The sequence below is a fragment of the Prunus mume genome, linkage group LG2, assembly GCF_029339155.1.
Source record: "Prunus mume cultivar Tortuosa linkage group LG2, ASM2933915v1, whole genome shotgun sequence".
NCBI lineage: Eukaryota > Viridiplantae > Streptophyta > Magnoliopsida > Rosales > Rosaceae > Prunus > Prunus mume.
The window spans coordinates 13103768-13128048 of NC_142699.1; the positions used below are offsets into that span (position 1 = coordinate 13103768).

The following is a 24281-nucleotide window of genomic DNA, read 5'->3' on the forward strand; positions in this document are numbered from 1 at the left end:
TTTAATTTGACTAGGAATGTGAGCCCCTTAGGTGCATGTCGAAGACATCTACCCTTCGTAAGTAGAATTGGTGGGCTAATCCAAACAATGATATATTCAAATGGTACATTCAGAGGTCTGGATTAGAGCAACTTATGAATGTAGATAAAATTGTTGTATCTACCTTCGTTGAGAGTAAAGTCAAAATAGCTTACTTTAAATTTGTGGTTGACAATAAGTTACTGAAAAAATAAATGTATTTTGGTTGGTTGCCACTGAATTGTAGGTAAAAATTCGGTAATACACCACCGAACACCGTTCCATGTTACGGTGGATCTCCACCGCATCTTAAGTTAACGACTAGTCAAACACAATCGAAATATGTGCAATGTTTCTTTGGCATACCACTGAATTTACCTATCGCATTTGGTACTGGTGTGTTGAACGCAACCAGTGACCATTATGAAATCCTAAACTTGATAAAGACCAAAAAATAAACTCATACCTCATTCGAAGCCTCTCTAACTTCAGTCTCACCCTTCATGAATAAATACAATATATTTTTTCACCAATATAAGTGTATTAACCTCTTTAAGGTTGTAGGAACGTGATGGTTTGAGAAAAAGTCTAACTATGGTTACAAGAACATATGTGGGGTGTAGAGAGCAAATTTAATTTATATTTTAAATATTTTTTTGTCCTTAACGGTAATTATGTACAAGAATAAAATAAGTTATTCATGTTTAAAATTAGTATGGTGTGCAAAGAGCAAATAATAGGGTGCCAATAAAATCACCCATTAAGAAAAGAAGAAGGCCTTAGAATAGTGATATTAACAATGGAAAAGGAAGGCATATTAGAAGACCTCATAATTTGTAATATTCCATTTTGGACACAGAATAAGAGGTGCAATTCAAGTTCATCCCTTAAAAGATTACACAACACAACAGAGAAAATTCTCTCAAAAATGACTACTACCGAGTTTCTTGGTAATTGGCCAAGTTGAATTATGATTTGGCCGGAAACTGCCGCTAGAGAAGGCAAGGATGATAACATTGCCAACCTGGGCAGCCAGGACACCAGTTCCGGAATTCTCAGTCAGACTACATTCTAACTTCTACTAACTCACAAAACCTTACTGAAGAAGGCAAGGATGATAACACTTGCCCTTTTCTGGGCCTTTATGAAGCTTTTCAATAGCTACTGTACACTAAAATGGTAATATGGCAAGCTGTATGGCAGCCAATTCGCGAGATATGCTGAGTTTCTTTTCTTCTTTTTTAATTACGAACCCAAATTAAGCACACGAGCATATGTCTGTGCAGTCGGCTTGCCATTTTTCGTCCCCCGGGATCCGGTGTTATGGTAACATGGGATCACCAGATGACGCAAGCATATGTAACTCTGCTTCCTTGGCTGCCCGTTCACTAGTAAAATCTACTCTTGAATCACCTGCAGATATTAGAGACTAAACTTTAATCGACTAAGATTCATAACAGAATAACATCAGATAATACCACTAAAGTAATAAGATCCTGCAAACAAGAACAAAGCATTAGACTCATTAGGTGGACAGTTAGGTGATATACTTTTCTGTCCAATCTACATTTCCATGAAAGCAAAGGCTGGATTTCATACTAACAAACAAAATCCACATCGACAAAATTATCAACAAAATAATGTTATTAAAAGAAAAAAGATTAACCTATAAGAAATTCATGATGTCACCATTTTCATTTCTAAGTTTCTAACCATGTGCTACCTCTCCCTCTAAAAGAGGTTTGGGTTTAACCTCAGGAGGGAAGAGATTTGACGAGGGGGGCAGTACACCCCACCGAGTGAATGTTGCCATTTGATTATTCCATCACTACTATTTTGTCTGAAATGAATTCCAGACATAGCAAGCCCAGCATATTGTCTACCCACACCTGAAGCGTAAGATGGGGGTTTTGGAATTCACACAGGACATTCATTTTCACCATCAACGTGTATTATGCAAATGAAAATAAAATTCATTGCCAAAACGAGTATAAACTGAAGCCAATGTCATCGCCACCCCTATGCAAAGTCAAACATGAAGTCAATCTTGTATTTCTCTAGTACACAGACAAGAACAGCATACACTCAGGTGACGGATGCAACCCCAATTGAGCATGAAAAATCCCCTCACTCAGAAGCAGATGGATACTGATCAAATAAAAAAAACTAGTCGAAAATGCTTTTATGAGTCACAAAATTCCTCCCTCGTGCCATGAGGAAAGAAATAGAAACAGAAAATAACGACCAGTCACCAATGGAGTCACGATTGCATACCAAAAACTTGGCAAGCCCCTTTACAGCATCAAAGTTCTTGTATGTATAGCCAACAAAGCTTAGATCTTTGGGAGTCAATTGCAACTGCATGAAATTATAAGGCGATAAGGATGAACAGTCATACATTCGTACTACATTATAAATTCCTTCAAAACGTGGCATGAGTTCGTATGAAAAGGCTATTGCAGATTTTGGTGGATCCTCTGGAAAATAGACATGAGACCTTTAAAGATAACAAAAGGGCAATTGTAATTTAAAGACCTTTGTTGCCTAACAATGCATATTCATTTTGAAAAAATGCTACACAAGATGAGAGATAAGCAAAAGCCAGTTGAGACTGATTTTCTACAACCAAATCCCCGTCACAAAATTTAAAAACAGAATTTCTGACATCAAATGGCGCTACTGCAGATTTCACAGTGGCTGGCTAATGTTTACAATTTTAACTTGAGAAACCGCATCACAAAGAAAAATACAAATAAAAAAGGAAACACAGAGAAAAATTTGAAATTTTTTTTTAATGAAATCCAGGTAGGATATTTTCTTTTCCCTATGGAACGTCTACTGGGTTGTCTCTTCAAAGGGACAGATAATCATAATACCAACTGACTATGCAAAGTATTACATAACATGTCTTATATAATGATGTATGCATATCATGAGAACATAAACAGTATGCATAGTTTACAAACCTTTCGTGAGGGACCTGAGCCAGTTCTTGATGACACCGGAGGCTCCAACTAAGCACAAATGCAAAAGATGTAGGAAATCAATAAACACATTATGTTTCACAGTGACGTAATGAAGCTTCTAGATATCACATAAATGAAAGCATATAGGAGCTAAAAAGGTGTAAATTAGTGGAACTGTTATAGAAGTAATATTAGTAGAAGAAACAATAATGTTGGTGCAAATATAAAGAAACCATGAAATAAGAAAATATAAGGATGATATTGTATAATACCTCATCAAACTTCATAAAGTTCTGGGTATCAAGTTCCCCATTCACTTCTGGTTTGAATGCTGCCTCCATTTCATAGAGTTTGTCCCACACAATGTTCTTGAACCAAGGATGAGACTGATACAACATAGTTATACAATTATAAGGCAAAGAACATATCGATGTGAGGATCCCGAAAAACATTTTATTTAAATATTAGAGCCTTACTTTGATTTGATGTGCGCCACCAGTACCTAGCCTATATTCAACATCACAGAGCAACCTGCAAATAAGATCCTTAGCCTCAGCTGTCAACCTTGCATCTTCTGGAAATTTTAAGTGGTTTCTCCAATGAACAATCTGACAGAAATTAACAAATACAGTGAGGAGAACTTTGTATATGAAACTGAAGTGACCTTAGCTCACACCTATGACTCACCATGGAAATTTTGCACTCAGAGTTATGTGAGGAGTATCATGTTACCTTTCTGCATGTAGTTATTGGATCATCTGAATAAAATGGAGGGTAACCAACAAGCATTTCATACATTATTGCTCCCAATGACCACCTAAATCAAACAATGCATATCACCAACCAAAAAAGATGACAGAAGACGAGAGATAATAAAATATTCAATTATCAGTTACCAGTCGCATTCCATTCCATATCCTTTCTTCAATAGCACTTCAGGTGCAATATAGTCGGGGGTCCCCACAGTTGAAAATGCCTATCCATAAAAAAGGAGGGAGAGAGAGGGGGGGTTGGGGGGGAGATATAGTGAGGGAAACGTTTTAAGGGGTAAGGCTGAAAATGTATTGCAAAAACAAGTCAGCATACCAACTTCCTCCTGTTCATCTGCCAATGCTGCAGCTGTTCACGGGGGCTTTTCCAACTACTCCTATTATCCGCATCAGGAACGCATACGTCGATATCCATTGGTTCTGTCAAATTTTCATCATCCATAGTTCTATTTTCATGCAGTGCAGGTAAAGTTGTACAATCAAGAGGCTTACAGAGGCCAAAATCCGAGAGTTTCATATGACCATTTTTATCCAGAAGAAGGTTGTCTGGTTTAATGTCTCTGAAAAGGCAGTGAATACAAAGTGGTGAGACAAGACTAAATACCTAAGGCATACAAATATCAACCCAAAATAATGAATCAACCAACAAATATTTTGATAACAAAAGAATAATTTAATAACATGAGAGTAATATTTGTCTTCAACCTGTGTACATAGTTGTGTTTCTGGATAGATTCAATGGCCAGTACACTCTGTGCAATGTAAAATTTAGCCACACTTTCAGTTAAGGTGTCTTCCCTCATCAGCAGAGTCATCATGTCACCACCGGGCAGATATTCCATTATTAAATATAAGTACTCAGCATCCTGAAAGGAGTAGTAAAGTTTAACTATGCAATGGCTGGCAACTTCAGCCAGCAAGTTTCTTTCAGCTCTAACATGTTCCACCTACAAGGGAAAATGAAAAAATATGACCAGCAATAGTTCAATGAAGAAAATCTTAGAACGAGTTCCAGTGGTAGGTTTGGAACAAAGTCACATGTATGGTCTTACCTGTCCTCTCTTAAGCATTTCAGATTTCTTCAACTTTTTCATGGCATAGATATTGCCAGATTTTTTCTCTCGACACAATCGGACCTGTAGTTTGAGCATGCATTAGGAAAGGTATGCTACTATCAGCAATTGCATTTGGAAAATATATAAGTAGCAAATAGAACAAGCATAGTTTCTGAAATGAAAGCTAACTTTAAGCTCACATGATCCAATGAACACTGAAAAGCTTAGTACATTTACATTCTTAAGGATACTATGTTCAATACTGACCTCACCAAAGGCTCCCCTACCAATGATGGTCAAAGGCTCAAAATCATCAACACAAATCTTGTGCCTTTTAAGTCGCATGAATTCTGTTTCCTTTCGCTCTAAGTCTTTGATCAGGTTGACTTGTACCTCCTTTGGCACATCTGAGGAAGCTAATTTCCTTTCCAATACCCATCGTCTGCAACAAAAAGAAACATCATGTCAGTAATTCCTTAGTTGCATCTTTGAACTAAAACATTTTGCAGTGTCCTTGAAAGATTTTCACCAGAATATTTAAATCTTAAGAATACAACACAGGGCAGTAATACCTATGAAAAAACAAATTTTAGAAACTGAATAGAATATGCACACATGATCTATCACATATCAGAAGATACCGACTCAATTGTTCATGCAAAGTTGCAGTGTTTGAGAAGAGAAGTTTCTTATTTAGGGTTACCTATCCTTATAGAACTTTGGTGTGGAACTCTATCAAAAGCAAAGGTGATAACGCTATCCTTAACCTCAAATTTTAGGGGACCCTTCTTAATTTGAAGATTTTGGGAAAGAAGAGCTGCCCTTGCAAGAGTGGACACCACCAAATATCTGAGTATTGTTGATCAAGACTGGTTAAAATACTGATTGAGCATAATCTTGAAGATTTTTAGAAAATCAATGTTTTCACCGACAATTAGTTGAAATACATATGAGGGTAGTAGTCTAATAGATGTACAGCATATACCAGAGCTGAGGTTTGAGCTTGTGGATGATGAGATGGTGCCAGAGGTTTCTTTGAGATCACAGAGCTCAGTGAAGGTTAGGGATGCCATTGCTTGTAATCTCTTGCACCATGGCCTTGCAGGCACTAGCTTTCTTTAGTGGATAGATAGATAGATACTTGTGCTGTGCTCTCTCAGATTTTTTTTGCTTATTAATCTGTTGTTATCAACTAACTTGTTACAGTTTTTCCTGTTTTGTTGTAGAAGTCATTGTCATAATTTCCTCCTTATTTTGTGATTTGTTTCAAGAAGGGGGGCTCTCTGTAAAGGGCATACTTGCCCCTTCCCACAAATGGATGATTGTAAATTGTACTAAGTTTTATACATTAATATCACAGAAACACTTTGTTGTAACCTCAGATTCCATATGAAATTGAATGGCAATAACAAGATAATCCGAGGAGACCAAATACTAAATATAACAATAACAAGATCAGAACCCAGACGGTTCAGATTTAGCAAACTTCAATCTATTGCCCAATAGAGAAACTACCATATTTGTTTCTATCTAAGAAACTCTGATTTCTTTACTTATCCCCCACATTTCCTAAACACAAATGTAAAGAGAAACACATGTTTCAATTAACCACAACATGATAATAACACACATTTCGTTCTTGCCGCATTTTCACATCAACCAAACAGCACAAATTGAAAGCAATTGATGGAATGGCGAAATCCAAAGCTATGCTATGTCAAGTCGTATCCCCAAACATGAAGAGTTTCATGATTCACAGCCCAAATTACTTCCCAAACTACATTACTTAAGCAATCAAACAAAGCTTAAGTGCATAACAAGGTGAAAATCTGTAAGCAATTAAGTTGAAACATACCTCTCTTTTCGTTCTTGAATGTTCTTCATCTGAGCTCTGTAGTGGTTCTCTATGAACTGTTTGGCTGCTGCTACCTTCTCCATCGTCAAGCTCGACCCCAACACCTCCTCTTCCTGCTCCTCTCGATCCTCCATTACAGTCTATGTATCGTCTCCTTCTCTCTCTAGAGAGTATCAGTTTTCTCTCTCTAGAGACTCACTCTGGAGCTCGTTTTTATTGCAACGACGACGAGTAGATGATGAAAGAGAACCTCAGAAAACCTCTTTCGTTCTAGCTTCCATTTACTCCTCAACCGCCATTCGCATGCCACGTGTTCGGGTCGTACTTTGCACTCTGACTCATCTTGACGTGGCGGGGACCGATTGACCGGCAGTGGCGAGCTCACGGAGTTTCGAAGCAGGCGATCGGAACTGGTTGATTTCTTTATCAATAACTTTCACGATCGCTGCCACAGGATGAGTGGTGGAAGCACGCGCTTGCAAGTGGGAGTGTGACGCACTCCACGCTGTTGTGAGAGAAAGTGTTGTTGTCATATTTTATGACGCTTTATCACATTTTTTAACGTGAAAAGCACAAAGACGGCCCCGTAAGTTGGCAGTGATTGGGGCGTGACGCTCACTCGCCTTTGATAGGATGTGGATCTGTTCAATGTCCAGGTCAGTGATGTAGTGTCTCTGCTAAAACACCCTGGACCTCGTGTCGTAATTACCGTGCAAGTTGTATCCCCTGTGGAGAGGCCTAGAATAGCCGTTTTTTCTTTAATGGTCTTTTGTGTGTAATAATTTAGCGTGAATTATTTGATGAAAAATGTTACGGTCAATCCTACGTGGACTCATGATTGATTTTTAATGGCATTATTATTGATTTCTGATTATCAAAGCAACACAATCGCATATGTGTACTCATCGCTAGTTGTTATTGCATAAGGGTAAAAATTTACTTAGTTACATAGATAAGCACTAATCTCATTAGAAAATTGTTTAAATGTAATTATTTATAAAATGAGATAAACTTTCTTGAGATATTTAATTATACACTCATTCTTAGTACTAATAATATAGAACCCTACACCATTGAATTTCTATAAACAAACCCAAAAAATGATAGATTACCCTATTGAATTTAAGTTCGATTATTAAATTACTTTGATACCCTATTAAGTATTTTGGGTTTTTTAATGAGGTTTTTAGGTTGAACTTGTTTTAAGAAATTGATGGCAGTTTTGTAATTTATAAGAAGTTGAAAACCTCTTTGCTATGTTGTAAATGAGCATTTAGGTTAGTTTTTAAAGTCCATTTTATATATGATATTTTTATAATTTGAGCCCCTATATTGAGTATAATAATGAATCTCCAAACTTTCTGTTAGGGATAAATAATGACAAACTTTAAAAACATGCAATCATCACTTCCATGAAGTCACAACTTATGTTAAAATGAAACTTGAAGATGAACTAGTAACTAAAATTACCATTTAGAGTGTAACAATAAATTATTATCTAAATACATATTTAATTGTCATGTGTATTCCCGCATCCTAAAAAAACACTAATTTATTGCATTATGAATTAAGAAAACACATCAAACCCAACAAAATCATATTAGATATGATAATATATTGTGAAAAATATATTATGTTATCATAGTGTATAAATTTCTTATATGACTTAATTTTATTTGAATGAGGGATCAAATTAACAATTTAACAATATAACATATCGGATTCCAAAAGGACATCCCACTACATCGTATATTGCCTTCCAACTTATGTTTGTGCATTACTCAATCAACATAAATTATAGTGAGATGAAAATGCTTAAGAGCGCAACTTTTTCTGCTATTATTTTTTGTTTTTCAACCTTATACGACACTTAATGTGCATACTATGACATTGCATTGGAATATAACCCAACATTATGATGTCATATTGATTGAAAAAAGAAAAAGGGAAAAGGAAAGGTTTGAAAAAATGTAGCATTGTTTGTCTTTCAAATTATGTGTAAAAAACGAGATTTAGTCCAGTGAAAAATGACTTTGATTTACAGACCAGTAGTCTCAGGTTTGAACTTCTATGACACTTTGGTAGAGTGTGTGTGTGTGTGAAAAACTCTCATTCCCTTATAGTTTAAATTATCATTTGTATTTAAAAAAATTGTGTAAAATTAAAAATCCCTATTTAAGACACCTAACTGTAGTAAAAAGCCTTTCTTTTTTAGTCAATAGAGGCCCAAGGCCAAAGCCCAAACGTAAAGGAAGAGACTGACCAATTGGCCCAGCCAAGTTGACAACTAACTACCAGTTGTAAATTTATGTACCGCACAGGATTATCCCCTTCTATTTTGGGTTGTTTGGCCTGCGATGTATGGATTTTTTTTGTTGAGTTCGGATCAAGTGTGTACAGTTGTACAGCTCCTCCAACCATTTGCCGGCCAAAACAGCGTCGTATGGATGCCAATTGAATTCGACAGCGCAAACCAAAGGCAAAAGGAGGTTTTTCGCTACAGGAAAGCAAGCTTCACCAGAGAGTCGGCGAGAGTCGAACTCTGAAACTGGTGGAGGTGGCGGTGGAAGACATGGGCGATCCCTACCGTATATACTACACTCCCACTGGCAGTGACAGAGGTTCTTTAATTTTCCCTTCCCCCGCATCCCATGACCGCCAAATTTTCATTTCCCGAACAAATTACACACAATTTCCACTCGCTTTCTCGCATTTTCTTAGCATCCAAACAAACCATGACCCCATCAATTGAATGATTTATAATGTATAGCATTTGATTATGTGCATATTATCCTTAATAATCTTTGTGTTAATTGGATAATTTGTGTTTTTTCGTAATTAATTGCGTTCCAGGCAGTGTTGGAAGGCCAACCTTTCCTGGTTACTTGTCGTCTGAAACACCCTCATTGCTATTCGATCCTACTCTTCCCTCTACCGAGCCTCCGAGTTATTCGTCTGATTTTTTGCAGAGAGATGTAAGAACTTTGTTTAACAGCATATGAGTATATATGTATGTATATGTATATGAAGGAATTTTGTTATTGAATGGTTTGGATGTACTTGCAGATAAGATCATTGACCCCTGGGGCCTATGCTGTGGATGATACTGGGGGCATTCGATTTCGACCTGAACCTATTCTTGGTGTAGCAGCATCAGCAGGAGCTAGCATAAAGGTGTATCCATCTCCTTTGGAAGTTCCAAGTCTGCTAAGTCAGAGACAGGATGCTGCTGCAGTTAGCATTAGTGCAAGTGTTCCTGCTGACATAAGTAAAGAAAGGCCTCCTGGCTCTTTGAGCAATGTTGATGGTCCTCCAGTTCTGAAAGGGGAATCAAACGTTTTGTTTGTTGATGGACTTCCCACCGACTGTACCCGAAGAGAAGTAGGCCGTATCCTTTTGCTCCTGTCGAGGCAACAGACCTTAGATTCAGATTTTATGGATATCGAATTGCCCTGACGGGAATGTGCTCATTATATTGCTTTGTTGTGTCATTTTGAAAACCTTAGTTTGCAATGTAGATATATTCCGTCCGTTTATTGGGTTTAAAGAAATCAAAGTTGTTCACAAGGAGCCTAGACGTGTAAGTCTGCTCATTTACCTGCTTCTATTGAGTAATCTTCAGAGACTTCGTTGTAGTTTTGCGTAGTTATTTGTTACTATTGATGTCTGGGTTGCTTTACTTTTGTTTGAGCTTTGTCTCCATGTTACTAGACTTTTAAATGAACTGCAGAGTGGAGATAAGGCTATGGTTTTGTGCTTTGTGGAGTTTGCTGATCCAAAGTGTGCTTTGACTGCTATGGAAGCTCTTCAAGGTATTATATGTGCAATTAACCATGATTTATCCACTTACAGCACAAAGTGTGATATCAAATTTTCCACTTATCAAATTTACTATATTGGCAGTTAGTGATTGTAATAATACTTTCTGGAAATTGTATGTTACATTCAGAAGCTGATTATGTAAAGAACTTTGTATTGTTTAGAATCCTGTTTAACACAATGAATTGACAAAGCTTCAGCGATTTCTAGTAATTTGAGGGAATTCATCACTTATCAAGCTCTGAAATGTGGATGCACGCAGGTTACAAGTTTGATATCAAGAAACCCGATTCTTCTGCATTAAGGATCCAATTTGCACATTTCCCTTTTCGTCTACCAGCCGATGGCAATGAACAACGAATTGGAATCCCACGGTGATGGAAACAATGCTGGGATGAAATCTGTCTGACTTATAGAATATGAGCATTCGTTTTGATAGTGAATTGTGTAAATCAACAATTAGAATGATATACTTAGGTCGTGGAATGCTACACTACACGAGCAGCTCCATACACCAGGGGCTTTAAATCTTGACTTGGCCTCCACAGATTTCATGGTTGTAGTTTTGAAATGGGTGAGCCATTCGCTAAAATTGCTGCATTGTTTGTTGACTGGGGGAGAGGGGTCTAGACAGTGCAGCTTAACTCAAGTTTAGGACAACGGCACGGGAATGCCGAAATATGTGGCTGGCTGGAGCCTCTTTCATGATGTCTTTAGTAGGTTTTGACTTGCTACTTGTAAATATCGCTTTGGTGTTTATCCAAGGGTCTTCATTTGGTATTGATAGAAATCAAACGAGCTCATCCCGGGCTTCCGGCATAAGCTTGCCTTGATCAGAGAAGCGTTGGGACGGTAGGAGGTTTTTTAAATGCTTGAAGAACTTGAAGCTATAATGTAAGATCTAAACCTATGGTACGTGATTCTGGCCCGGAAGAGAGCAAGACTATCAATGAATATCGTGTAACTCTTCATGAAAAAACAGTTCTGCAGATCGACTAAAAATGTTTATATATAAAAACTAGCAATAATACAAATTATTTTGCATTATGAGGTTGACATCAGTAAAGCCTTTATAATAATAATTTGTTATAAAAACCTAAAATAATGTCCATCTCCAAATTGAAGTGTTTAGCATGGAAAATGCCTCCTACTTTGGGGAACTGCTAGTTGGACTTAATTAATGATCTTGACTTGATATAATCTATATATATAAAGCAAAAGGCGTTTGCAGAGAATGGTGAAACTAAGTATACTATTACAAATTGATTAGGGAAACAAAGCCCCAAAGGTTAGTGAGGAGTGAAAGAGAGTGTGTTCACATTCTTTGGCCTTCTCCTTCTTTGGCCTCTTTGGTTTAACATAAAATAATAAACCGAGTTGTTGTGGTTGGCACAGAAGAAAAAGGAAAATGCCATGAGATAAGTATAATATATTAGGAAGCAAAAGCATGCAACAAAAAGAATTTATATATTTTGGCATTCAATTTCATATGGAATCTGAGGTTACAACAAAGTGTTTCTGTGATATTAATGTATAAAACTTAGTACAAATTACAATAATCCATTTGTGGGAAGGGGCAAGTATGCCTTTTACAGAGAGCCCCCCTTCTACAAACGAATCACAAAATAAGGAGGAAATGATGACGACGACTTCTACAACAAAACAGGACAAATAAAACTATAACAAGTTAGTTGATCAATCTGATCCGAGAGAGCACAGCAGGGCACAGAGAGCAAACTCTATAGTATCTATGCATCTATTAACTAAAGAAAGCCAGTGCCTGCAAGGCCATGGTGCAAGAGATTATGAGCAATGGCATCCCTAGCCTTCATTGAGCTCTGTGATCTCAAAGCAACCTCTGGCACCATCTCATCATCCACAAGCTCAAACCTCAGCTCTGGTTCAATTTCCTCATTTCTAAGCTCGCATATGTTGTGCAAAACACAGCATGCCCCGAGCACTACTGGCAAGTCCTGCAGCTTCACCTCGGTTCGCTTCTGCAAGCAATACCACCTCCCTTTCAGCCTTGCAAATGCATCTTTAGCAGCATTCTGAATCTCCCCAATCTTCTCATTGAAAGCATGCTGTGTCCAAGTAAGGTGCTGCTGGGTGTAGGGCACCAAAACCCAGTCCATCAAAGGGTACCCAGAGCTCCCAACAATCCAAACACCTTTCAGCAAGCCATTGTTGGCCCTCTGATGCAAAGCAGACTTCTCCAGAACCTGATCATCAGGCATTGATCCAGGCCAACCAATGCACACATCAGTGAAAACCCCTCTTGGGTCCACAACACCTTGCACTGTGATTGAGTAAGAGGTCTTCTGGTTCCTCTCTGTGTGCCTCTTGTTGAAATAAGCAGCTACACTGATCTTTGGAGCTATAATTGGAATATGGGTTGTGTACATGGACCCCACAACATTGGGTATGCCTGAAATGGCCTCAAACTCATCTTTGATCTTCCTCACTACACTGTCCTCAGGCCATTGCAGATACTTGGGCATGAGCACAGTTCTAATTGCAGAGCAGACCTCAAGAACAAGTTTATGGCAAGTTGAGATGCCAAGACCAAATTTTTTAGATACAAGGCGAAGAGGGTCACCTGTTGCTAGTCTCCACAAGCAAACAGCAACTCTCTGCCTCACCGGAATTGCGTTTCTCAGAGTTGTGTCTTCTTTTTCAATGGCGGATTTGAGCTCCTGGCATATCAAATCGAACGTGGCCCTACCCATCCGAAACGCCTTCTTGAATTCCGATTCCGGAAAATCGGGTTGGTTGCACTCGTCCCACCAGGCCTTGGACCGGTCCTTGACCCACAGCCTCCTGTGATGACCCGCCGCCGACCCAGTACCCGGTTTTGCCTTATCGGACTCGTCGGCGGCCACCGCCACTGCCGCAGCCGCAGCGCAAGCCGCGCTTCTCGACCGCTTTCGCTTCATCGTTTCGGATTCTTCGACCTCCGAATAGCAGTCCTGGAAATCGGAGTAGTAATCTAACATGGCTTTGGTTCTCGTCTTGTGCTTCTCTTCGATAAACGACGCGTCGTCATTTGAGGCCCTGTCGTGCTCTTGTTCGTCTTCCTTCTCTTGCTCCTCCAGCAACGACAGGGAAGCGATGATGCCCTTCAAGTCTTTCTTCTTCTTGTCACCGTCGTCCTGGTCGTTGCCGTTGTTATTATTGTTGCCCTTACGACGCCGTTTCTTGGAATTGCCATTATCGTTCATTTGGGTGTGCAGAGAGGTTCGGAGCAGGGTGCAGAGGTAAGTCTTCTGGGTATGGGCTATTTGGGAGCTCCAGTTTCATATAGCAGCTGAGCTGAGACGTCTGGTCTTTACTGCAACAACAACAATAACAAGGAAATGAAAGGGAGGAGGAGAAGCAAAAATAGAAAAAGAGAGAGAGAGAAAAGGTCCTTGGCTTTGAACAGTATACAATAACCTTAATTGTATGTGTGAAATGGAAACACCAGTGTGAACGCAAAGATAGAAAATTTGGATTGGGATTGAGAAAATGGGACCTTTATTATATTATGCGCATATGTCACTGGCTGTCCACATTAGAATAAGAGAGGAGATTATCTATCATATGCAATGATTAAGGAAATTAAGTCGTTTTTAATTAAAGTTTAGTTTGTAAATACTTTTAAAGGAAGCACTTCTGTTTATAAAGTTTCGTGATTCAAAAGCACTTATAAATTATTACGCTAAATGTCATTATAAACGCTTTTATTTATCAGAACTCGCTTTTAATTACCAGAACTCGCTTTTAGTCATTTCAAAAAACACTCCAAACCAACTCGACATCGTCGAGACACTTGTAAATTGATCAGGAATTGGGTTGGAAATTAAATGCGATGAGAGGACTAGAATAAGATGGCAATTTGTACAAAACGTTGACTTGGGGCCCGTTTTGCGTGTGAACATGCGGATAAAATAAGAGCGTTTAAAAGGTGTCATGTGTGAACGCGGGTTCGGAGTGGCGGTGGTTGGTGGGTGTAAGACGGTGACTGGCGATTACCTGGAACTTAGGAAATGCTTTCTTTTTTCGTTTTTCTTGGTTTTATTTTGATTGGGAATGTTACTTTTGTGAGAATAACAACGCCAAACTTCAAACCTTTTTGACAATTCCAGTATGCATTTTTTTTATTGGGCGGAACAATTCTAATAGTTTTTGGAAAAGTATTTGTGTTGGGCCTGATAAATGGAACCATAGATCTGCGGGCCAGTATGATATTGTGGAACCCACAAATAATCCACATCATGCTGACATTATGACATTTAAAGGGTTTTGTTTTGTTTTGTTTTTAACTGTTGCAAGAAAAGCCCGAACTCTATTCGATCATGCGAACTCGAATGTATGGATAACTGTTCTTAATTACTCGAGGAGTTTGAGTTCGAACACATAAATTCGAGTATATAAATAACTGCTCTTAATTACTTAAGTTACAAACTCCTCACATATGAATATTTTACTCCTCACATATGAATATTTTATTTAACAAAATAAATATCATTCATATTAATCTCAAAATGTCGTGTATCACTTGGGTATTATTAGTTACGAGTAATTTCTAAACCAAAAGGAAGTCATATATTTATCATATATAATATGAAGATTGCAGATGGAAGATTGGTATGGAGTCCATGCTTGTCCAACAAGATAAGAAAAGCGGTGTAAACTTTCAACTCCTCTTACTCGTTTGGATTTGCCAACAGCTTCATTGGAAACCTTTTCCACATGTATTTAATATTATTTTTAATTTTGGAACACTACAAGGTACAGTTGGCTACAATACGGTGGGCCCCCACGAGGTACCAAAATTCAAAAATATACACTACTTTTGACCATACGCAATAGGACAGTTGTTGAAAAGCTATTTTCATTGTCCCAATTTCCGGAGAAAAAGAAAAAGTAACAAATAATTATCAACAAAAACATTGTAACCAAGAGGCGGTCCAACTGAGGTTAAAAAGGGAATAACACTGCGAATTTATCGACCAGATGAGGAACAGAGGACATGTTTTAATGTTGTACTCTTCCAAAGATTCTCATTTATTATAGTAATCCAACATTAGATTGGTAATTACGTTTGCTAATATTGGCTCAGCAGTTTTATTTATATAAACATCCAAAGAAACAAGACCTGTCTTTCCAAGTGTTTGGCTACAGATGAAAAGAGACGACAAGTTTCGAAGAAAAAACCAACGTTTTTCGCAAGTCTAAAACTGTTGACATACTGTTCCATTTTGATTGATGACTCTGCAGGAGTTGGTCACCCTCGTTTGGTTCCAGTTGTGTAGCTGTTGGTTTGGGTTCTGGGGTTCTTTCCCCACCGTTTCATAAAATTAAAAAAATGATGACATACGTATTGAATAAAAATTAAAAATAAAAATGTTGACCTGGTCAACCAAAGGCCATGGCCTTGAACAGGTCCAAATTACTGATGATATTATTAGATTTTTGCTGCTCAAGCCGGACACGGATTGATTTAAATAATCCCGGTCCAAGATGAAATCCTGGGTCAGATGTTTTAGTGGGGTCGGCTAAACCCCAATACAATTTACAAAGACATTTGAATAAGCAAAGTCTAGAAATGTTAGGTCTAGAACATTTGAAATGGTAAAGCCTGCACTGCAGTTTAACAAGAAATCTTAATCCATTAAATGAGAAATTTGATTTTCCTACAACAGCCTCATTAAGACTTGTTTTAAGTAAACACAAATACAACACATTAGAGCTGTCTAACCTAATCTGGAGCAAAAAAGTCGAGGGTTCGTTTTTTGAAAATGTGGCAACGGTGCACAGTTTCAGCAGGACAATGGCATGTAATTCTCATAGCTTCGATTCAGTTTCAAATATTCACAAACCCATAAAGTTGGTGCATGGCAGAGATGAGATCAAGTAAGGGATTTGCCAGCCCATTCTCGCTCCCGTCGCTTTTGCTTGGCTTGCATCCGGTTGAACTTCTCTTTCCCCTTCTCCAAAAGAGGGTCATGCACAACGTAGTCATTTGGGTCCTCATTGCGAGACATGCGATCCTGCACAGTGATTTACAGAAAAAGACTTTTAAGCCATAGAAAAGCAGAAATCTAGATGACGAGCAAATTGATATTTGTTCAAAGAATATTTAAAATGTGAAGAGGACTCTCTTTTCATTAATTAAATTATGTCATTCCATTTGCATATGCGGATGAAATAATCTAATTCCATTTGCATTCTCATTAATTGCTTTCCTGATTTGCATTGTTTCCGATTGAAATGAAATGGCATAAACAAATATGAACTGGAGAAGCTTACCTTCCCACTCTCAGGAGCAAATTTTAACCGAACAGCTTTCCAATCAGATGCATCTTCATCTTTGCCACCTCCAGATTCACTACCTGAGGCTGTGCGACTTTCAAATATACCCTTCTTAAACTTCTCAAGTTTTGCCAGAACCTAACAGCATCCAATCCATAAAAACAGGGTTATATATATACACAATAAAGTTAGCTTATGGTAAATAGTTATACAAATGAATTATAGATGATATCCACACAAGCAGTGAGTGCAGTCCCAAATTCCCGAAAACAGGGACTTTTCAATGCACAATTCATGGGTTCTGATTCATTAAGCCAGCTGATGGAATCCATTACTTGCATCTACTACATTATCATGTTTAAATAGATTTTAAAAGTGGTCAGTTTCACCTACTCCAATGGTTGAAGGGAGGACACGAAAGTAAATATGTAAATCAAGAAAACAATACATAAAAGGGCCAATCACACATAACATACTTCATCTTCTCGTCCTTGATTTCTACGCTTCTTCTGTTTCTGTAATTGTCTTCCTCTTTCAGCTTCACCCAACAACTGTAAGTCCGCATCAGCATTTGCCATGCGTTCAGCTCTTGCCTCTGATCCTATCCCTTTTTTCTTCAAGGATAGTTTTTCCACCTTTTGTTGATCATCATTAATGCTTTCAACAATGGACCTGGCAAGAAGGAAACGAAGAGATTCTTTTGAATATATTTTCAGATGTGTCAGTCTTCGTAACAGTGCTTAAAACAAAAATCTGCCAAAACATCCCCAACACCCAAAACTTTGCCTCGAAGTACATTTTCGTTAATTATAACATTGAATTGAAACTGATAAAGCCATGAACTCTTTGAAGGAATCCTTGCAAACAAATATAATGTCAAGAAAATTTCCAACATCTTTACCTTGATGCAGGTGTTTCACGCTGATTTGGGCTAGAGCTCCCTGCATATGCATGTGATAGGTTAAGAAAATGGGCGTAAATTATTAAGGAAATAAAAAGAATGTGTCAATTAAAAGGGATTCTGCATTCATTATTCCTCACAAGGAGAAAGTTTAATACATTGAGGACAATTAGGTACCATTATGCATCTTTGGCTTTGGTGGGAGATCTCCCAAATCCTTTCGTTTCCTGAGTATTTGCTGACGCATTCGTGCATCAAAGTTTGCCTCATCATCGTCATCATCGCTATAATTGAGGGTATTATAAAATTTGGATTCTGAGTCTTTCCCGGGCTCGTCTTTCTTTGAGCTTAGAGCTTCCCTGACAGATAACTGTACATGCCTTGTTTTGGCATCAGAGTTCTGCATTCAAAACATTTGCCGGAGGTAAGTTCTTTGGATGATCCTATTATATGACAGACAGAATATGCATATGTAAACGATGAAAAATGTTAGCCAAGTTGGTTGTCACGACAATATTAATCTCAGTAGTAAGATTGATGGAGGATAAATCTAGAATAATAGTAAGAGTGATGGGGGATAAGTCCAGATGTGATTTCATAAAGATAAAGAGTTATCCACTTCATATTAGGCAATAATCACATTCGCAAGATCAGAAACCCTTAGACCTTAAAAATAGCAACATTTCAAACATTCTATATAAACAATGCATAACAAGAGATACAGGATAATTACCACGTCGTTAATTGGAACTTCGTCCTTCAGAAGACGAGGATCATCCAATACATCATGACTGCTCTTGATTTTTGTCTTTACAGCTGCCAATTCTTTCTCCTCTTCTTCAGCTTCTTCTCCAAACGAAAGCAAGTTCAGCTTTCTGCATTGTGGAAACAAAGCGTGCACACAACATACCCCATAAGTATAATGACATTTTTGACAACATATATTGTGGCATCACTGCATTTATTTTCACAGACACAGGTAAACATAAACAGACATGCATGAGTTCTTCCATCAGGAAAGGAAAAAGCTTACTTTACAGCTTTCTTCTTTGTGTCTTTGTTGTCAGCGTCATTGGTGGATTCCGTCGATGGCTTTGCACGTACTCTTGGAACAATATCATCAAAGGGGTTCCATAACACCTAAAACAGGGAATTTAACACCAAAACAAAATTTCAAATCACATAAGCATATAGAAAGAGGAAAGCTTAAGGCTTACTTAAGGATCATGTTTAGCTACCTCTACTGATAGTATCCTTGGTGGTGGGTCCAAGGGTCGATCCTCCTTGTCAGTTTCAATATCACCCAACCTCACAAGATTATATATTGAATCCCCAGTCACCTGAAAAACAGAAAAAAGAAATGAGTTTGGTTCCTTGGTTTTCTACTGATACTCATAATTGCTGTACTGCTTCAGCTAGCGATTAAGTTATCATTACCTTCCCAAATATAGTATGCTTCTTGTCAAGCCAATCAGAGCGGTCCAAGTTCATAAAAAACTGGCTCCCATTAGAATTGGGTGAACCAGAATTTGCACAAGCAACTAAACCCCGATGCTTGAATCTCAAACGCGAATGAAACTCATCAGCAAAAACACCACCATAAATACTTTCACCACCTGCAAAAACCCACCAACAATTCAAGCTCAAAATCCTAAATCTGAAGTAACCCATATTACTATACATATTCAACAACCGAAATTCTCAACATTTTCTGCGATTACCTGTGCCTGTGCCGGTGGGGTCGCCGCCCTGAACAAGAAAGCCTTTGATAATGCGGTGGAATATGGTGTTGTCGTAGTAGCCTTCAAGGCAGAGCTGAATGAAGTTCCTGACGGCCTTTGGGGCCTCTTTGGGCCAGAGCTCCACGTCGAGCGGCCCATGGGTTGTTTGCAGCACCACCTTGCCCTTCGTCGGTGGCTCTAATACGTATATCGACGACATTGCTCACGCACCACGGCGTTTCCAGAGAACTGAGCCCCACTGGGAATTGGGAAATCGATTGCGATCTGATTTCCGGTTGGTTCAGTAATTGGGGAAGAAAGGGTTTGCGGATTTCGACCGCACCGGTTCGAGCCGACGTCGTTTTGTCTTGTTTGGTATTTGGGCCACCATGGGCCATGATCGCTGGTAGCGGCAAATTCAATTCGCACCAAAAAGAGTTGCATTGCACCTTTTATTTGTTTTTCATTTTGGATCAATTTTTTTAAATTTATATAATAAGTTGGTGTGTGTAGTATTATTTGTACTGAATACCTGTCAGCCAAATAGTTGTTTTCTTTGATTTGGTCATGGCCAGGTCAAAATGCCTAAATCAAGCCAATGGAGGAGAGTCAACACAATAAGAGTTAGTTATGTCCGTTTTCTATGTTTAGCCGGCGTTCCAGTTCCACCGCCAAAGCAACAGAAAGGATCCTCAGCTAATTGCCCTGAGGCTTTCTTTCCTCTTTTTCTCTCTCCTTTCTTGTGTCTCAAGCTTCGTTCTAGTGGCGGGTTGGTCGTCGGAGGCGGTGCCATTTGCAGCGGCAGTGGAAGTACTAGTGCTGCGCTAGGTGTGTAACGCAAATGGCCTCCCATTTAAACTCTGACGACACCGTTCCGCGAATCAATGCCACGGCGGTGGCTGTTGACAAGGACAACAAGAACAGCAACCACGCCGTCCGATTTGCTATTGATCATCTTGTAGCTAACAATACCAATCCATATATCATCCTCATCCACGTTAGGCACAAAAACCATCATCCACATCGTAGGTACCCTACCCTCTGTTTCTCAATCTTTAATTTTTGGAATATTGTTGGCCTTTGTCAACGTGATTTCTCTGTTTCTTTTTGGAGTTTTATGCAGAGAGTGATGGTGAATCGGGCAATCATGATGGACATCATGTTTTCGTTCCTTACCGTGCATACTGCGCACGTAAAGAGGTGTGCGGATTCATCCGTCCGTCATTTTCATTAGATATGTAGTCTCACATAATATAGCATAAATGGTCCAATGTCATAACGTGACACCACATTTGATTTTGATTTTAATTTTTAGGCCCAAGTGAAAGAGGTTATCCTTGATGATCATGATGTTGCTAAAGCACTTTTGGAGTACATCAACAATCACTACATCAATAATATTGCAGTTGGTGCATCAACAAGGAATGCTCTTACAAGGTTTAATTTCCCATTCTCTCTCTCGTTCTCTCTTAATCAAATATATGTATATATCTAATGATCATGAAGTAATGAGCTACATTGTGATGCTGTGTTTCTCATAGAAAGTTCAAAATTGGGTATGATGTGCCCACCAGCTTAGTAAAGCTTGCACCAGAGTTTTGCTCTGTATATGTAATTTCGAAAGGGAAGATGGTCGTCGGGCGAACGGCTAAGAGGCCGGTGGTCAATACTGCTACTCCACCAAAACAACCATCCCCACAGGGACTTCCACCTTGTATTCCAACAGAACAAACTGAAGCAGACAATGGAGCTAGGTACAAAAAATTAATAGAGCTGTTTATTTGTCTTGTATATATTAAGTCCTTTTTTAATTAGAAACACACATAACTCGTTGTGCTTTGTATGATGTTGCTTGGTAGAAGCAGAGGACAGCCTGCAGTGAGGGGAGGATGGAACAGTGCAGGAGGATCAGAGAAAATTCCTGTGGCGCGAGAGAGGACGAGGAGTGCTCCAGTCAATCTCTCAATGGACATTGACATTCCTAATCATGGTTCGTCAAGGTGTTCGCTTAGCAGCCGGAATTCGAATGCGGATGAGAATGAATTTCCAGGGATGTTTAATTCATTTGGATCAGTGGACATCATAAGCCAAGGGTTAGATTTCTCCAGTGCATCATGTTCTCCCAAGGAGTCATCCAGACAATCTGCAGTAAGTTGTGTATACAAGTATAATGCATGCTACTCAGTAAGAAAAGTTGATGGTTTTGCATATAAAAGAATGATCTGATTGTCATCTGCTCTCAATCGTTGCAGCGGGATATTGAAGCCGAAATGAAAAGACTGAAGCTGGAATTAAAACAAACCATGGACATGTACAGCTCTGCCTGCAAAGAAGCAATCTCAGCAAAAAATAAGGTAATGTTTATGCCATGAAATTTTCAGTGACACCTTTGTTTCTGCTGTCTACTGAATCAACATGGTTCTTGGAGTATGATCAAGAGGGTACTAAAGCTGACTCTTTGAAATCCAGGCTAAAGAGCTTAATCAGTGGAAGCAGGAGGAGGCTCGTAAATTCGAGGATGCCAGGCATGCTGAAGAGGCAGCTCTTGCCATTGCAGAGATGGAAAAGGCAAAGTGCAAAGCTGCCATTGAAGCAGCTGAGGCATCACAGAGGGTGGCTGAGATGGAAGCTCAGAGAAGAAGACAGGCAGAGATGAAGGCGAAGAAAGAGGCACAAGAGAAGAACCGGGCATTGAATGCTTTGGCGCATAATGATGTCCGATATAGAAAGTACACCATAGAAGAGATTGAACAAGCCACTCAAGAGTTCTCAGCATCAAACAAAATTGGTGAAGGTGGATATGGACCTGTGTACAAAGGTAAACTCGACCACACACCAGTTGCGATTAAGGTGTTAAGACCTGATGCTGCTCAAGGGAGGAAGCAGTTCCAACAGGAGGTATGATGTTGGATACAACTTCCCGAGTTTATATTACATAAACAAGTACAGATATGCACTGCTTGCCAAATTATTGGCCCAAATATTTGTTCAATGTCATATTGCTTTCCATTTAGTCTGAACTTATTTTGTGTTCACATGCAGGTTGAGGTCCTGAGCTGCATTAGATATCCTAACATGGTCCTCTTGCTTGGTGCGTGCCCTGAATTCGGATGCCTAGTATACGAATACATGGACAACGGAAGCTTGGAGGACCTGTTGTTTAGAAGAGGCAACACCCCTCCAATTTCATGGAGGAGGAGATTCAAAATAGCTGCTGAGATTTCAACAACCCTTCTATTCCTTCACCAAGCAAAGCCAGAGCCCCTTGTCCACCGGGACCTTAAGCCAGCCAACATCCTCATAGATCGTAACTATGTGAGCAAAATCAGTGATGTCGGGCTGGCGCGCTTAGTTCCTCCATCTATGGCTGATGAAGTGACACAATATCACATGACTGCAGCTGCAGGGACATTTTGTTACATAGATCCCGAGTATCAACAATCAGGCATGCTAACAACAAAGTCGGATATATACTCGTTGGGCATAGTGCTACTCCAAATCATCACAGCCAAGCCAGCCATGGGACTTTCTCACCATGTCAGGAGGTCCATTGAGAAAGGAACCTTTTCTGAGATGCTTGATCCCGCAGTGCCAGACTGGCCTATCGAACTGGCTCTAGCATTTGCTAAGTTGGCATTACAATGCGCAGAGCTAAGAAAGAAGGACAGGCCGGATCTTGGCACAGTTGTAGTGCCCGAGCTTAACCGATTAAGAGACTTTGGAAGGCATGGTGAAGGATCTCATCCTGGACATTTCACCACTGCTCATAGTCATAGCTCTGGGTTACGCCCTTCCACATTAAGATCATCAACTACAAGTAGTCAGGTTTTTGACATAGTCATGCCAATCACTGAATTTACTAATTTTAATATTTTATCTATTTGCATGTGGTCATGTAATTAATCTGATCTTCTCCTCCATTGTTGAATAACTAGGAATCAATGAATAAGAGTACTGCCGAGGACAGAGTTGAAGCGCAGACTTGATATACAAAGAAGATGGAGACACATGAAGTTCACATGGAAGAAATCCGCAAAGTTACTTTCAAGTGAAGAAACTGAAGAACTGTTTGTAGATAATAGGACATTGATGTAAGAAAAAAAAAATTATATTCTTAGGCTTCTTCCACTGATGGGTTTAAGTTACTCTCTGGTGGTTGTATTAGAAAAAGCCGTTGCCTCTGTGTACTTTGTTCATGTTGTGCCTGTTCACAAATTTTCCTTTCCTGATTATGAGATGACCCTCCCCTCTGCAGTTGAAGGGTGAGAAGATTGGGTGATGACACAAAAGGAACTTGCAAGAATTTATGCGTAGCCGAACACTGTAGGCCCAAAAGATCTGAAGAGGGAGCAGTTAGTAAAACGGTCATAGTAATCAAATAAGAAGCCCACCTTGCCAAGAAAAGTATAACTAAAGAAGCAGCATAAAGTGCAACACTGTAAGGTGGGAATTGATCCACACAAAGGTTGATTATGTTTGCAGAAAGGCATAATAAAAAGAGATCTCTAGAGGTCTCTAGAGGATTAGAAAGCAATCAATTGAAAGAATAACAAAATACATTCTCCAAACTCCAAACTCCAAAGATGTTGAAAGTAATTAACTATTACTTTGCAGTTAACGTGTCGTTAACGCGTTTAATCCCTTCTGTTTGTTTGGTTCCTGCTTATCCAAATTATGTGATATCTCCATCTACATCTGTGATTTGTCAATCGTCACCCAAAGAGGAAACTCGTTGCACGTCTTTGCTCAAACAGACCAGAGTAATTGGTATAAAATAATTTAACCGTCGTGAGTTCAAAAACAAAAAGGTGGAAGTAAAGTGTGCACCTTTACAGCAATGCACTAACCCTATCATCATAAGAGAAGCATCTGAATCAAA

The 24281-nt window shown here is 39.0% G+C and overlaps 5 protein-coding genes across 7 annotated transcripts; 2 read left to right on the forward strand and 3 right to left on the reverse strand.

The window, feature by feature from the left end:
* Nucleotides 1-778: 778 nt before the first annotated feature.
* Nucleotides 779-7057, reverse strand: LOC103320589 (AGC (cAMP-dependent, cGMP-dependent and protein kinase C) kinase family protein). Of its 2 annotated transcripts, none has more exons than XM_008222292.2 (12): nt 6665-7057; nt 5077-5251; nt 4807-4890; nt 4460-4701; nt 4071-4314; nt 3881-3960; nt 3717-3801; nt 3461-3592; nt 3257-3370; nt 2985-3032; nt 2293-2376; nt 779-1431 (listed from the first exon to the last, which is right to left on the reverse strand). In XM_008222292.2, the coding sequence occupies exons 1-12, from the start codon at nt 6796-6798 to the stop codon at nt 1417-1419; spliced, it is 1437 nt and encodes a 478-aa protein (XP_008220514.2). In that variant the 5' UTR covers nt 6799-7057; the 3' UTR covers nt 779-1416. The 2 variants fall into 2 exon arrangements, with proteins under 2 accessions (XP_008220514.2, XP_088900883.1); XM_089044757.1 differs by having other exon boundaries at nt 1244-1447; nt 6665-7056.
* Nucleotides 7058-9097: 2040 nt separating this feature from the next.
* LOC103320588 (uncharacterized) lies at nt 9098-11306 on the forward strand. Its single transcript, XM_008222291.3, has 6 exons — nt 9098-9285; nt 9518-9639; nt 9731-10052; nt 10183-10244; nt 10395-10476; nt 10746-11306. The coding sequence occupies exons 1-6, from the start codon at nt 9237-9239 to the stop codon at nt 10859-10861; spliced, it is 753 nt and encodes a 250-aa protein (XP_008220513.2). The 5' UTR covers nt 9098-9236; the 3' UTR covers nt 10862-11306.
* A 679-nt stretch (nt 11307-11985) lies between these two features.
* LOC103320616 (nuclease) lies at nt 11986-14162 on the reverse strand. Its single transcript, XM_008222324.3, has one exon. The coding sequence runs from the start codon at nt 13702-13704 to the stop codon at nt 12247-12249; it is 1458 nt and encodes a 485-aa protein (XP_008220546.2). The 5' UTR covers nt 13705-14162; the 3' UTR covers nt 11986-12246.
* Nucleotides 14163-16117: 1955 nt separating this feature from the next.
* Nucleotides 16118-19758, reverse strand: LOC103320586 (Cyclophilin-like peptidyl-prolyl cis-trans isomerase family protein). Its single transcript, XM_008222288.3, has 10 exons — nt 19403-19758; nt 19119-19297; nt 18920-19021; nt 18715-18821; nt 18415-18556; nt 17859-18081; nt 17682-17721; nt 17257-17452; nt 16778-16918; nt 16118-16518 (listed from the first exon to the last, which is right to left on the reverse strand). The coding sequence occupies exons 1-10, from the start codon at nt 19620-19622 to the stop codon at nt 16378-16380; spliced, it is 1491 nt and encodes a 496-aa protein (XP_008220510.2). The 5' UTR covers nt 19623-19758; the 3' UTR covers nt 16118-16377.
* Nucleotides 19759-19875: 117 nt separating this feature from the next.
* Nucleotides 19876-24038, forward strand: LOC103320587 (kinase with adenine nucleotide alpha hydrolases-like domain-containing protein). 2 transcript variants are annotated; one of them, XM_008222289.3, is made up of 9 exons: nt 19876-20427; nt 20526-20602; nt 20718-20839; nt 20944-21156; nt 21262-21550; nt 21655-21756; nt 21872-22300; nt 22445-23227; nt 23338-24038. In XM_008222289.3, exons 1-9 carry the CDS (start codon nt 20244-20246, stop codon nt 23386-23388), a joined length of 2250 nt encoding a protein of 749 aa, XP_008220511.2. In that variant the 5' UTR covers nt 19876-20243; the 3' UTR covers nt 23389-24038. The 2 variants fall into 2 exon arrangements, with proteins under 2 accessions (XP_008220511.2, XP_008220512.2); XM_008222290.3 differs by having other exon boundaries at nt 21268-21550.
* Nucleotides 24039-24281: the final 243 nt, after the last annotated feature.